Below are 15,001 nucleotides of genomic sequence, written 5' to 3' on the forward strand. Positions count from 1 at the left end.
TCCTGTATGTATAAGTTTAATCTTGTGCGAATTGCAGATAATCTACAAATGTATATAAATATAAAATAACATGTGCACCTAACTCATGTTCTTAAAAATAGATGAACTTGTCATTTTACACTGAAAAAAACAAAAAAACAAAACAGTGTCATTAATGTTTTATTAACCCAAAATGACGTGATGTTCATCTCATTCTGGTGTAGCTCTCTCAAAAGGTAAATAAGTGAGTGAATAAGGACACGACTGTAGAGCCAGGGCTTCTCATCCTCCTCTTCTAAATGTTTGAATTATTCCTCCCAACACTTTAATTGTGTTTCCCACACTCAGGGTTTTGAGAAAAGAAAACATCTCCATGTAAATACTCACTGCCAATACTCACCCTATTATTTCTCAAACTTGAAACGCCTTACATGAATCAGCAGCTTAGTAAGGAAGAATGATAGACTTTCTGTATCCTTACTTTAAAATTAACCTTGATAAACGTCATTCAGACTCCTTTGTTATCACACAAAGAGAAAAAGACACAACAGCACTGAAACGTGACTTGTTTTCAGCTGGTGCAGTGAAAATAAATCCGGCAAGTCAAACATTTCTCATCTTGCTGCTGGCAAGCTGCGCTACTCGCGTTAAAATTCCTCATCAGTCTGCAAACCTGGAGGCGACACGTTCATTCTAGATGTTTAACAAAGACAGCTACAAAGTCCAACTATGGCCAGTATGGTCCTTTAAACATTTAATTTAAACAGGAATATTCAAGTCTGGCTAGTTTCCCAATTCCCGCTGAAGAAAAGCAGCCGACGCCATGATGCTGCAGCTTCAGTTTTCATTCAGTTTAATAAAGCATTTTGAAAACAATTTATTAAATTCTACTTCACAATTATATAATAATTTATTATGGTCTGTCACATATCCCAACAAAATACATCGAAGTTCATGGTTGTAACACAAGTTGGGATTGTTCGTGGGGCAGGAATACTTTAGCAAGGCAATGTAACACACAGTTAATTTCAAGTTTATGCCTATAATATTGTTTTCATATTTTTATTTCATACGACCTCAGAAAGAAAATAGATTTATTCTTCACTTGTCAGAAAATTCACCTCCATCACAACAAACATGAGGACTTTTTTTTTCCAGAACAAAAACATCAAACCTTTTTGTACATTTATACAAAGACTTTTTGTTCTTTAGCTTTTCCAGCAGCTTATTATTGAAGAATGAAACACAGATCCAACAAATGAGAATCACTCTGTGGTTGTGGTTTGTTGTGTCCGTAATATTTCCTTCCACAAACCTTTGTATATATAAAAAATAAAACATTATGCAGCTGAAATCAAAAATAGGAGCCCTCAAAAGTCCGGTCTCTTCGAGGCTTTAGAAATATCCTGTTACATAAAAAAAAAAAAAAAAAGTCTTTATCCAGTTGAAAATGCTCCATTTAAGTAAAATCCCCTTTCAGACCAACATCTGAAGGAGACTCTGTCCACATCTCATTTACGGCCATCCATCCCTGATTTGCTCTCCTGATGATTGCTTCAGAGACAAGCAATAACGTTAGAAACATCAACAGATAAATCATATTTTGTCTTCATCTCTCTGTCAAACACAAAGAGAGCTCAGCGTAAGCTCTTCTCAGCATGCAGGTTCTCCATGTTAATCCCCCCACCCCTCTTTGTGACATGACGTTACAACCCCTCTGACTCTGAGGCGTTTTTAAAGCTCGTATACAAAGTGCTGACAAGCGTCACTTCCTCATGCATCAGATCCTTACCGGCAGAGAGCGGCGGTGGACGCAGGAGCTTCACCAGCCTCTTGGGGAACTTCCCGCAGAACAGGAGGTAGATGCAGGGATTGGCACAACTGTTCAGGCTGGCCAGCAGCATCAGGATGGTGAAAATCGCAGCTGGAGGAACAGAGCTAAAAACATTTAATGTGTTTGCACTGAAATCTGATGAAAATGTGAAAGAGTCATAGCTTCCTGTATTAATTTACTCAAAAAACAAACTAAGCTCACAGGCCTGCCAGGCCCCAGAGGATGTTTGACCTCTGACACAGAGAATAGATGCCACAAATTTACATTCATCATTAAATTTAAAGAAAAATTTACAGAATTTTTAATAATTCAAAATTTGTAATGGTATTTCATGTTCAATTTGAAAGAAAAAAAAAACAACAACTAATGATTGCACAGATACAATTATTTATCTTTCCATTTTATCAACAGCAAAGTAATTGGGTAAATTAAGTACAAAAGCAGACTATATTACACCTACGGCTGAGCAATATTTCTTAAAATACACATGTGATAATGTGAACTATCTTGTCCAGTTAATATTGTTGCATAAATATGTTCCTCAGATCTGTTTATGCTGTTTTTGTTTGTTTTCTGGATGGATTATTAATAATGTAGCTGTAAACTAAACAATACATAAACTTCCCTGCTCTATTAAGTCTGCATTGAAATACAGGAGTCTGGACTTTATTCTCTTACAAATAATGAGAATGTAAGTTTTATGAACAGATAAAAGTGTTACAAATTCAATGTGCAATAAGTTAAATAAACATAAGTAACAGAATAATTTAATTTAATGTATAAATTGTTGTTCAGTATATGTTAAAAGCATATATGTTTACTTAGGAATCTAATTTATTGTTCTATAGTTCTTTGTTGCAACAAAAGATGAAGTCATTTATTTGTTAAGCTTTCTCAGTCAGTCGGTCAGTTTAAGTCCAGACTAAAAACGGATTTGTTCTCCCTGACATTCAACACCAATTAAGGACAAAAGCTAAAGGGGGGAAGAAAATCACTGCAGCTGATAATAAGTATTGTTTTGGTTTTTATTCATGTTATTAATTTTAGGTATTTTCTGCCAATTTTATAATTATCTTATTACTTTTTTTTTTTTAAACAAACTTAATTTTATTTTCTGTTTTTTTATAATTTCCTGTGATGTTGTGTTTGTTATGAAGCTCTTTGGTCACCTGAGGTTGTTGTAAATGTGCTAAATAAATAAACTTGGTCAGTTTTGCTATTTCAGAGTTACTGGGTGGGGCTTACAATGGAGAAATTAAGGCGATTGGTCTTCAGTTAAGCAGGTTAACCAATTAGATGTTAGGGTTAATGTACGTCATAGTGGCTTGTTGCATAAGAAAGAAGAAATTATTAAATACATTCAAAAATAGTCAACAGTATAATGAAGTCGAATTTTAATTGAAGATTTTGCTCTGCTTGTGTTTTAATAAATTATTAACACTTTTAAAAATTTATTTAGCACATTTATTCAAGTGATCCCATCTATAAATATTAATTTATAGGACTAACTGAGGGGCCAAACTTAATTCAGCTCAAGGCCATATAATCTTAGGTTAGCTATGTCAGTAAATATAAAATAATGAAATAATAATTATTTTAACACACAATGACATCAAATAATTGTCCTATGTCATTATTTATGTATTTGAAAAAGAAGCACACTTTATTTTTTATCATTTTTGTTTTGATATAATGCATTACATACATATAAACATTAGATTTTTTTTTATTTAACAATCATTACATTAACTTATTTTATTAGATTAGGGAGAGAATTAATGGCCCAAATCAAATTTCGCTTGGGCCCCCATTCAATTTCGGACCGCCTTTGTTGTCTATAAGGAAAAACGTGGCAGTAATTTTGCAGTAACTTACTCTCTTTAGGCGCATTTGCGTCCCAGGCGGACCACAGCTGGACGGTGAAGAAGGGAGCCCAGCAGACGATATACACCAACACAATGACCACTGTCATCTTCAGCGTCTTCACCCTGGCTTTGGACATCCCGGCCACTCCACTGGCTCTTGCGGGCAGCGGCGCCCCGACGCTCACTCCCTGCCTGTGAGTCTTTCTGGACAGGTTGGTCTGAATGGCTCTGCAGATGCGCACCTGGCAAACCACAACCGTGGAAACCGGCAGGATGAAAATGACCAGAGTGGTCCAGGTGATGTAGGTCTGCAGCCCCCAAGGCTGGATGAATTCCGCCCAGCAGTCAAACACACCGGGTGCGACCTCCACTTGGGAGAAGATAAAAACCTGCGGCAAGCTGCCCACGAGAGAAACCCCCCACGCCACGCACACGGGAACGTTCAGTCTTGAGCGCGCCCGCTGAAACTTCACCATCGGGTTGCAGATGGCTTGGTACCTGTCCACCGTCATCACCACGATCATATAGGTGGAGGAAAACATGCCCAGGACCTGCAGGTACTTCACCAGGCGGCACATCACGTCGGGTCCCACGAACCGGTCCGTGATGTCCCACATGAGCTGTGGGCACACCTGGAAAAAGGCGACCACCAGGTCCGCCAGGCACAGGTGGAAGACGAAGACGCGCATCCTGGACATCTGCTTGCGCTGCCGCCAGAGGACCAGCAGCAGGGCGGTGTTGAGGATGGCGGCGGTCACGAAGATCGCACCGAGCAGCGCGATCTCCACCCGGGCCAGACTCTCGTCCCGCGGGACGTCATGCGCATCCACAAAGTCGCTCTCATTTAGCGGACGCATTTTAACTTTAAGCGTCTGGAATAGAAATAGTATATATATACATATATGAAACCTGTTTAATTAAAAGAAAAGTCCTACATATAAAGTTGGCAAAACTCTCGTTTTTTTTATCTAACTTAAATTCTACACGTATCTTCTCCCTGCAAAGCCTTGATCAAACTTCAGCTTCTCCAGCTATAGTCATTTTTGTCCACCAGTATTTTGCAGGAGGTAAAACGCTGCAGAAGTTGAACTCTTGTTTTGGTCTCCTGAGCTGCGCCCCCTGTTTTTATACTGGAGATCAAACTGGGTGGAGCTCACTTCCATTGCTGAAGGTTTGGTTATTAGGTCAGCAGATGATAGATAAGATAAACAGGTTACAGACTGATACATATGAAACCGTTTCCATGAAAACAAACTCAACATGCAGATTTGCTAAATGCCACAATGAGGGAACAAATGTCTGCCAAATATATCAGTTCCAGTGCTTGTTTTGGATTTTTGATCAAATGGGACAGTTCAACCTAATACTTCTTAAAGTTTTAAGTTCTTACACACAGTCAGTAAGTCAAAAATCAGATATCGACGGGTAAAATGTTCAAACTAATCTGAGAGTTAGCAAAATCTAAGATAAAGCATATGAAATTAATTAACTGATGTGATAACAATAGTATTTGTTAAGGATTATTAGACTTTGTCAGTTCAAAATTGGAATACGGAAAAAAAAAATCAGAAAACTTAATACAATTCCTTGATAAAGAATTACCATACTTTTCCAAATGTGGAAAATGAGAGAAGCCAATTTCATACTTCTCCAGAGTTTTTGAGACTGAGTAGAAATCCTGTAAAGCAGGATTTCAGAGTAAAATAACAGGAAATAAATTCTGTTATTTTGCTAATCTCCAAAATGAACATATTCTATTCATCTTGGAGGCTGGCAATTATATTAAATGTTTCAGAAAAATAAAATCAGGGAGAAACGTATGTCTCTAGTACTGTTTCACATTGATGACTGCTGCTCAGCAAAAACACACTTTTAACACATTTTAGAAAACGGTAATTTCTAAAGTTCAGTTGCATTGTTAATTTATTTTTTCCCCAAGTGTTTCCTACAAGTATCACATCTGACATCTTTGCCATTGGAAAAGTCTTTAGCCATGAAACCTTCACTTTGGACAGCTATTGTGTGTTTTCAGCTCAACAAAAGCTGCCTCACTGAAAATACAAACAAGGCTCAGTACCAGCCTGTTTCCACCTCTAAAATAAACTTTATCGCCTCGAAATTGATCAACTTCTTTGAGCTTATCTTTTCCTGTTGAGCTGGTTTGGAAGAGTGTGACTGGCTTTTGTGCTCTTGTGCAAAGGCCCCCCAGATCAGATGCATCAACAGAGTTCCTCACCACTAAAACTAACGAAAGGACAAAGCTAAGTGTACATCTCTGATTCAAACTTCTAACAGGCGACCATATTAATAAGGTCACCTTTCCTTTAATGCCCCATTATTTCATGAGAGACCTTGTGTCAGCAGCGATCCTACCACCAGTAAGTGTTTCAGGCAAATACGCCACTCCCAATAGCATTGTGGGACGTTCGGTAGTATCATCCACATAACATATTGACGGCGGTCCATATATCAGCAGTCAAGGTCAGAGTCTCCGTCTTCTATGTGAGCTTTGATCTTGGACATCTGGCCCTCGTATCTCTGTATCACCATATCCTTTAGAGTCTGTTTGGATGGAAGAGTATATGTGGGATCCAGCAACGCCACAAACTCCTTGAAGCCACAGTCATCAACAATGGAAAAAGGCTGCGAATCCTTCACTAGCATGTTCACCAGAGCCTCATCTAGCTCTCGCTTCCGGTCCCCTAAGACACAAAAAAGAAGACAAGCAGATAAAACAGAAAAGCCACGACAATGTGAAGCAGAAGCATATTGTAATTTCTGTTTTTTTTTTTTTTGGCAATAATGATAAAAGTACGAGAGATTTATGCTACCTTTATTCGCCTTCCCCTGGTTAACCACAGCTCCATGCTTGGCAGTGTAATGCCTAATCATGGAGGAAGTACTTCCGTGATATTTCAACTCAGCTGAACACACCAAACACAGGACCTGTATGAAACATTGACACATTACTCTAAGGCAGTGTCTCTCGGTTCCGGTCCTCAGGGACCACTGCCCTGCATGTTTTCGGTGTTGCCCTTCTGCTGCACACGTGACTTGAATAAGTGGGTGATTAACAGGCTGCTGCAGCTCTTGATGGCATGCAGAGGAGGTCATGCAATCATTTGGATTAGGTGGTCTGGAACAGAAACGCATTTAAAATATGCATGGCAGTGGTCCCTGAGGTCCGGAATTGACAAACACTGACCAAAGGACAACTCAAGCACATTTGTGGCTAGTTTCCCTACTACAACATTACAGCCGTTTCATAACGGCTGTAATGTTGGGGCAGATGGTGCATCCACTAGTAACAGTGTTTTTGGAGCTCCTCAGAGCTCACACATGTTATTTGCATTGGTCATTTTTTATTGCAAAACGTCAAAGTTTATCCTTTTTCTGCTTACCCAATAACTAACGACTTATCTATTTGTCATGTTCCAGTTAAAAGCTAAAGCACAAATGGTAAGGACAAATCATATTTTATTTATGGTAATCCCTTTATGTATTAATAGTTATTTGTCAGAAATTATTTGAAATAGGTTCTTTCAAAAGCATTCTAACGACTGGTTATGATTGATATTTTGCACTTTCAGTATTTCATGGGTTTTATGTCACTAAATATAATGATATATCCCCTTAACATAGATCTAATATAGACCAAAGATATTGTACTACACTGATAGATACCACTGTGTATGTATGTTCCTATGTTCAGAGTTGGGTAGGGTACCCAAAAATTGCACTCAAGTAAGAATAACACTACTTTAACATATCTTCACTCAAGTAAAAGTAAAAAGTAGCCATTCAAGAAATTACTCAAGCAAGAGTAAAAAAAGTATTTGGTAATGAGGCTACTCAAGTACTGAGTAACTGGTGAAACCATTAGTCATTTAATATTTAAAATTACATCAGACAGACCAAAATGTAAAATTATTTTGTATTTTATAAACCAAAATGGAAATAATTCTTATAAATTACATAATTACAAAATAAGAACATCGGAATAAACATTTTTCCAAGTCAATTTCTAAACATACAGCATATAAAAAATACTCCTAAATGTGTTTTCTTTCCCAAAAAGTTACTGAAGTAAATGTTACTGAGTAAATGTAATTACCCAACTCTGCCTATATTAACTATCAAAGAGCCAGCACTCCTACCTTATCAGGCTTGACCAGTTTAAAGTATTCCCACATATCAGAGCGACCTTTCTTCCTGTGTTGCCCCCCACTGTCACGCAAAGGCAAAGAATCCACAATGGAAGAAGGTTGTGAGTCTTTCACCAGCATCTGCACAAGAGCCTTGTCTACATCTGGCTTCTGATCTACTTAGATAGATAAAGACATACACAAATAAAAAGACAATGAATAAAAAGGAAAATGTAAAACAGACCTGTGGTTCATTAACAATAATTAAAACATTCATCCTACCTTGGTTTGCGTTCCCATGGTTAACCGTGGCTCCATGCAGGGTAGAGAAGTGTCTAATCATGGATGAAGTATTCCCATGATACTTCAGCTCACCTAAACACAATGAGCACTGGACCTGTAGAGACACAATTTGTAAATTAAATTTCTGTTTGAGTCTAAAAAGCTGTACCCTAATGGTGATACCAGCCTACATCAATAATAGGCTTGTAGCTCACAAAACTGGGGAGGCCAATGTGGGAGGAAACCGGAGTACCCGGAGAGAACCCACGCATGCACAGGGAGAACATGCAAACTCCATGCAGAAAGACCGGGGCTGGGAATTGAACCCAGAACCTTCTTGCTGCAAGGCAACAGCTCTACCAACTGCGCCACTGTGCAGCCCAAGATTTATGCAGCGCTATTATATTACTGACGATTAGACAGACATCTTCTCCCGCTCCGAGGCAACCACTGCGCATGTCTGGAGCTCGGCGTGCGAGTAAAGGTGGAGGCGATGGGTGACAACAGACACTAAGTCACGTTATTGCTTGGATTTTACGGCGCCACCTTAAGACCCTGAACTTCACATTTTAACGGAAAAAAAGCGCAACGCGACAGTTTAGTAGAAATGTAGTGAAGTAGAAAGTACAGATACTTACTGTAAAATGTAGTGGAGTAAAAGTAGAAAGTACCCATTATTAAATCTACTTAAGTACAGATACACGAAAATTGTACTTAAGTACAGTAACGAACTACTTGTACTTCATTACTTACACCACTGGGTCCAGATGCCTAAAAATTGCTAAAATCGCGGTCATTTACCGAAGTTTCACAAATCAGACACGTGGTTTTAGATATTCTGTAATCAGTGCAGAATGATTTAAACCAGGTTTGAAATGTCTTAAATATTTTTGTGTCTAACTAAAGCAGTTCAAAGATGCTCAAGGTCGTGAAAAATTAGGTGGAATCGCCCTTTAGTAATTTTCTCAATGGGAAGCTGTTCCTGTTGCTTTATTACTAATAAAAGAGCCAGGACAGCACACCTACCTTGTCAGGAGCGATCAATTTAAAGTGTGCCCACATGTCAGAACGACCTCTCTTCCTGGATGACTCCATGTTCTCACTCAACAGCAAAAGTGCACTAAAAGATGCTTACAAAATATTAATCGTTTCCAGCTGAGTTCAGGTGTCAGGGCCGCTGTTTGGGGTTTGAAACATTGTATCGAAGCTTCAGAAGCGGACAGCCATAGCATTGTTGTGGTTCTTTCTCTGCGCCACGCACAGCACGCTCGAGAGGCACGTTTTGATGGCCGTGATGTCGTACATGGCTTTCTAACCAATCAGAACACTGTTTAGTACTACGTCTCTTCCGGAAGAGAAAACACAAACAGCATAGTGGAGCTAAAGGAGCCAGGTGCGGGTTTTCTTTGCGATTTTTCTGAACTTAGTTGTGTTTTAAGTTTAACTAACAAACTAAACTGCAAAAAGAACAGTTGCCGTTTAACTGTTGGTTTTACTTCGGAAAAAAGGGGCCTGCTCGCGTTAGCTCCTCTCTTGTTAGCCACTCAGCTAATCTTGCTGCACTTTGGAGTCGGTGGTCAGAACTAATGCCTCAGGAGGGAGAGGAATCTCTTCCCCCGGTTCGCTCTCTGAACAGTGGGATTCCCGTTAATGTTGTCTTCTGTAATCGCACCAGCCGTGTTGTCCGGCCGCTGTGGATAAATTACGAAGGCAAGCCAACGAGTTACGCTGACATCCAGCCATTTTCGGGACGGAGAATGACAACTTATGTCGGTGAGTGAGTGAACGAACTTCCTCAGCTCACGGTTCACTGAAATCTACCACTTAATCGATTAATCAGTAAGAGAATCTGTTTTGAGATGGTGCATATTTCTTTCAGCAATAACAAAAGTGTAATTAGAAAGCTGTTTTTCTCTCTCAATGTCTTGTTTCTTGATTTTAAGTGAAACACATTGTCTAAGTCCACTTATTTTAAGTGCAACAACAGTATACAGCTGGACGAAGGCTGAATCTCATTTCACTTCATGTCTGGTAATGACTTAAATTTCTGTATAACCGCATCTTATCTTAAATCTTGACAAATATAGCCAGAGTAAACCCAAAAAACTATTTTCAAATTGCTTTCTTTAAGGCAAAAAACGATCCAGCTTAAACTGGCTCTGTGTGGTAAAAGTAAAGTGCCCCACCATGTAGATTAGAGTTAGGGTTATCAACTTCATGATAATATGAAGTTGACAAAATGATCTTGAAATGATGCAACATATCAAACGATATTACTGCAATCTATTAAAAATGAAAAGGCTACAAGACATTTAAAACCAGAGAAAAGTATATGAAGTCATCAAAAATAACAGGTAAACATGGAAATATTCATCAATGAATCTTAAATAAATGTTGCTTTTATTTATGTAAATGATAGTTGTCCCTTTATCTGTCTTAAAAGACAAGTTTGTTACAATAGAATACATTTTTAATTTAAAAGCACTGACAGGAAATATTGTCCTTTGAAACAGACATTTAGTTTACTTTCTTTTGCAAGGGAAAATTTAAAGTTAATTAAATTAATAACCTAAGTTACATCTGGTTTGTGATGGATTATTGACCTTTTGTGAGCTAACTAAGCATGTGGCGAAGCTTTAAAAAAAATTCTCTTTGAAAATTTTCTTTACAGGAAACCTTAATCATTCCTACAGAAGAACGTGGCTGAGATGGCCCAGTTTAGCCTTAGCTTTAATTTGCTTTGCTGAACATGAGTTCCTGCTGGTCTTGGAGCAGCTGCCCTAGATGTTATCATCTGTGCCAGGAAATCTCTCTCCTTTGGAGGCTGTGATCATGTGAGCAGATCTGTAAACATGATACACACGAGTCAGTAGAACGGTTTCAACACCCAGATCTCCGTTGTTGCAGAGGGAGGAAGATACTGCTTCAGCCAGCTACACAGATGTTTCAGACCTAAAGAGATTCATAAAATTCAGATAACTGGCTGAGGGGAAAATATCTTGTAGTGATGCTCCAGCTGGATGGTCAAATTTTTTTGTCATAAATGTTATTGTAAAATAATGTGTTATGCTGTATTTGTTTTTTTAAGGGCACCCTTGGCTCTTCAGAGATGCAGCCTCAGATGAGCCTTTAAAAGTCAACTGCAAAGAGCTGTATGTTCCCAAGCCATCCGGTGATGCGGCCGTTCATGTTAACATCACTTTAACGGGTAAGACCCTTAAAGATATTTAAGATATCTATATACTTTTAAACATGCATTGTGGAATTTATAGAGAAATAAGTTTAGTTGTATTTTTTTCCTGGGGCTTTAATGTCTGATTATACAGATTTTATTTTGTTATTTAAACATTGTACCTTTTATATTTTCTTTGACTTTCTAAAAGCTTCTCAGTTGTTTAATTATCAATATTTAATAACTTTAATAATTAATATGCACCAATCAGGCTTTCCTGGTCAATGTCAATTTTTTCTTCTCTATTATGTCTGATATTCTAATTTTGACCAGCTCATTACAGATTTCTAAAATACTTAAAAGCACAACAAAGTGCATATCTTTAATTCATGCATCAATAGACTGCATATGTGTTCATTCTTGACTTATTGTCTTTCTCTCACCAGTTGACAGTCTGAAGGATCGAGCTCTTTACGCTGTGCGACGTCTGGTGCGACCAGAGGACTACAGGAAGCTGGAAATCGCACGATGCCTTCATGAGGACCTGGAAAATCCACCCAACCATCAGAAAGATCTCCAGCGCATTAATCGGCGGGTAGAGCAGCATCTACTGGCAGAAAGCCAGCAAATTGGATGAGTGTTTGTTACATCTGGGCTTCAGCAGAGCAGCGCTCTCTCAAAGACACTAAAGACTGGGTCATCGCTGTTGATTTGCTGTAAAAAAGTGAGGAGACTCACTTTCACTTCCTGTCTTATTTGTGATATTTACCCAGCAGGTTTAGCAAAAATGTCTCCTTCAGGAGGTAATAATAAATTTAGCCTTCAATTAGAGGGCTTTGTTATGAATGTGAAAAGCTGTAATAGGATCATAGGTGGGGAGTAATTTCAAAACTTTATTTTTTTTTGTACTGATAGCAAAGTATGAGCTTGGATAGAGTATAAATGAATTTTTAAAATGTATATGCAACTTTTGGGAATTCTTACGTTTCCTCTCAAATTAACAACAAAATTTGAGGATTTTTGTTTGAGCTTTTCTCCCTGCTAACGTAACAGCAGAGAAAGCAAAGCTGAATTCATCAAGTCTTTAATTAAGCGCTGTAACATGAGCTTTTCTTTGCCTTCCCACCCAGCAGTCTGTTGCCTTGCTCTGAATTTACTTATAGCCACTTTATCTGAACTACTTTCACTGTTTATTTTTTGAGAATTAATAAATTTAATATATATCTGTTCCTGCTTGAAATTATTTTTGAAATGGAGTGCAACTGAACCCATTTTGCTCAGCCTTTAAATAACACAGTTGTGGTCAGAAGCAAAACTTCTCGTTGGCCATGAGTGTCATTAATTTGGGACCATTGATGCATGTATTTTTTTAAAGCAACACAACTTTTTGATTGTGGAGTTTCTCAAGCTAAAATCTTACCATTTGTCCTAACTGTTAAAACACGTCTTAAAAGTTGCAGTGAAATGACATGCTGCCATTTTGAAACTGTTGGTGTAGTCGTTAGGAAATGTCTAACTTTGAGCAGAAACAGACTGACCAAGGGGTTGTTTTTGAAATTTCTTACATCTCGGTGATAGTTTGTCACAGATTGCCAAAACTTTAGGATGGTTCGGTCAAATTTAGAGAAATTCTCCTATATAGAAACTACTTTTATAGTAGACAAATCAGGCTAATGGTGAATCCTATTAAAAACCCATGTACTGTGTTAAAACTAGCAGAATGAGATGTTAGCATTTCTGATAAGTGTTCAAAGATCCCACCTTAATTATGCAAGAAGCTTGTTGGTTTCCAGAAATATAAGAACTTTTCTCAACTCCCAATCATTAATATATATTTATATATGTGCCCAGTGAGAAAATCCACAATCAATTCAGACTTATTTCTTGCTTTTAAAAATCCTTGAAGTTATAAAAACTATTCAAATGAATCACTAAAGCTCAAAGCTAATATAAAATTCAGAGCCAAAATGACTACCTCTGACGAGAGCTGCAAAAGGAGCTACATGATCACAACACGTATGTTATATTTTTGTGACAGTTTTAAAAGTAAAAACCAAGCTGATTTATGTTAGAGGATGTTCTGACTCGTACGCCTCGTTTTTACCGCAAACTAGTTTTTATAAATGATTATTTGAAACTGGAGTTCAAACATTGTCCTCCAGTTTTACTTACTGAGATCAAGGAAACATTTAATTTTTTCAAAGAAGTGCTTTTCCAAATTATACAATTGTATGTAAAGAAAAAAAAAAAGCCACAAAGGTCATGTAATCCATCAGAATAACCTTCTAATTAATCCTAACACAAACATGTTTTACAAGATCTCAGTTAGACTGGCCAACAACGTCCCAGTCGGTGAGGCTTGCCAGTTCCTGAAAGTAGAGCTGGCTCCAGTTTTCTCAGCAGAGGCACCACAGCCAGGCTTGTTGCTAAGTAGTTTGGTAACACAACACAGGCTTGAGCGTGCGAGCCAGGTGCGAGAAATTGTGGAGATCATGCACCCAGAAGAAGGAGAGACGAAAAAACCATGGGTCTTAAAGTCGTTTCAGGCAAGAAGCATGAGTCTTCTGTTGCTGAAGAGAGTGTGTCTCACACAGACGGACAGTATTTTTGTTTGCAGGCATCCGCCATTCATAAATTTTTCTTCTTTTCATCAGTAAATCAGCGAAAGTCGCTGGATGTTTGCAGTCCTACCAGTTATGGTAAAACGGTCGAGGACCTGTGCTTGTACAACACTTCATCAAGTCTGAGGACTCCAAAGCACTTTTTGCTGCAATCAGTCATTCACCCATTCATACAAACATTCACGTGATGATGGTGGTAAGCTACATTGTAGCCACGGCTGCCCTGGGCAGTTTGACAGAAGTGAATCAGCAGTTAATCGCCCCCCAACCCCTCACTATCACCAGCTATTAAAAATATCAAATCGAAAGAGAAATTGAAGTTAATATTAAGTTGTATTCTGTGTAGTAGTATGTAACATTTTCCATTTTAAATAGATTTTTATTTGTCAGTGAAACTCTCAGCTCAACCCCGTGGCCGACTTGACACAGTCTTGGTCTGTCACACACTCTAAAAATCTGGATTAAAATTAATTCCAATTTGTGCTTGAAACTTGAAAAATGCATAAATGTTTAAGGAATAATTTTGCGATACTGTGTTTTGTTTGTCAGAGGATAAAAATCAGGAACAACACAGTCAGCCTGATGCCTCGTCTTACTGAATCTGCAGCTATGCATCTTGTTTCCTCCACAAAGCGAGGACACGGTAGGTATTACATCAAAGCTGGTGACGCATTCCTACTGTAGTGAATGTTTTCCCCACTACTCCACAGCCCATGTCTTTTTCATTAGATAAACGAAGATTCATCATTTTACCCCAAAACATGCCTCAGGACAGGAATGTTTTCAGCGATCGGGCCAGGAGAAACCTCTGCTACTGGCTCGTTAAGAAGAAGAAGATCTCAACATGTAAGTCTGGATTCAGGCTCTGACTGAAACACAAGAACAATATTTAGCATCTTGGTGCAACCCTCTCAAGCATGTGTGAATGGCAGCAATGAGATCTAGGCATTAAATCTCTTTTTACAGCCACTCCTGTTTCTCAAATAAACTTTTGTGTAACAGTCTGGACATCTGAAGTTTGTTCTCAAAGATAATTGATATTTAAGAAAAGGTTTTCCCTAAATGATTTCTTCTTTTTAAATTTAATGCATTAAATCAACGTT

The 15,001-nt window shown here is 38.2% G+C and overlaps 3 protein-coding genes across 4 annotated transcripts; 1 reads left to right on the forward strand and 2 right to left on the reverse strand.

Moving 5' to 3' along the window:
- Window positions 1–1,654: 1,654 nt before the first annotated feature.
- Window positions 1,655–5,442, reverse strand: LOC148159654 (oxytocin receptor-like). The gene is made up of 2 exons (XM_088005580.1): window positions 3,689–5,442; window positions 1,655–1,903 (listed from the first exon to the last, which is right to left on the reverse strand). Exons 1-2 carry the CDS (start codon window positions 4,533–4,535, stop codon window positions 1,686–1,688), a joined length of 1,065 nt encoding a protein of 354 aa, XP_087861706.1. The 5' UTR covers window positions 4,536–5,442; the 3' UTR covers window positions 1,655–1,685.
- Window positions 5,443–5,583: 141 nt separating this feature from the next.
- Window positions 5,584–9,371, reverse strand: LOC106931996 (zinc finger BED domain-containing protein 4-like). Of its 2 annotated transcripts, none has more exons than XM_015010459.2 (5): window positions 9,132–9,371; window positions 8,106–8,220; window positions 7,836–8,002; window positions 6,510–6,624; window positions 5,584–6,380 (listed from the first exon to the last, which is right to left on the reverse strand). In XM_015010459.2, the coding sequence occupies exons 1-5, from the start codon at window positions 9,198–9,200 to the stop codon at window positions 6,148–6,150; spliced, it is 699 nt and encodes a 232-aa protein (XP_014865945.2). In that variant the 5' UTR covers window positions 9,201–9,371; the 3' UTR covers window positions 5,584–6,147. The 2 variants fall into 2 exon arrangements, with proteins under 2 accessions (XP_014865945.2, XP_014865944.2); XM_015010458.2 differs by having other exon boundaries at window positions 7,836–7,999; window positions 9,132–9,370.
- A 96-nt stretch (window positions 9,372–9,467) lies between these two features.
- On the forward strand, window positions 9,468–12,506 carry vhl (von Hippel-Lindau tumor suppressor). The gene is made up of 3 exons (XM_015010460.2): window positions 9,468–9,878; window positions 11,194–11,313; window positions 11,724–12,506. The coding sequence occupies exons 1-3, from the start codon at window positions 9,692–9,694 to the stop codon at window positions 11,912–11,914; spliced, it is 498 nt and encodes a 165-aa protein (XP_014865946.2). The 5' UTR covers window positions 9,468–9,691; the 3' UTR covers window positions 11,915–12,506.
- The last annotated feature ends 2,495 nt before the right edge of the window (window positions 12,507–15,001 follow it).

Source organism: Poecilia mexicana, unplaced genomic scaffold, assembly GCF_051168715.1.
Source record: "Poecilia mexicana isolate PSO_F unplaced genomic scaffold, ASM5116871v1 scaffold_5, whole genome shotgun sequence".
NCBI classification, from domain to species: Eukaryota; Metazoa; Chordata; class Actinopteri; order Cyprinodontiformes; family Poeciliidae; genus Poecilia; species Poecilia mexicana.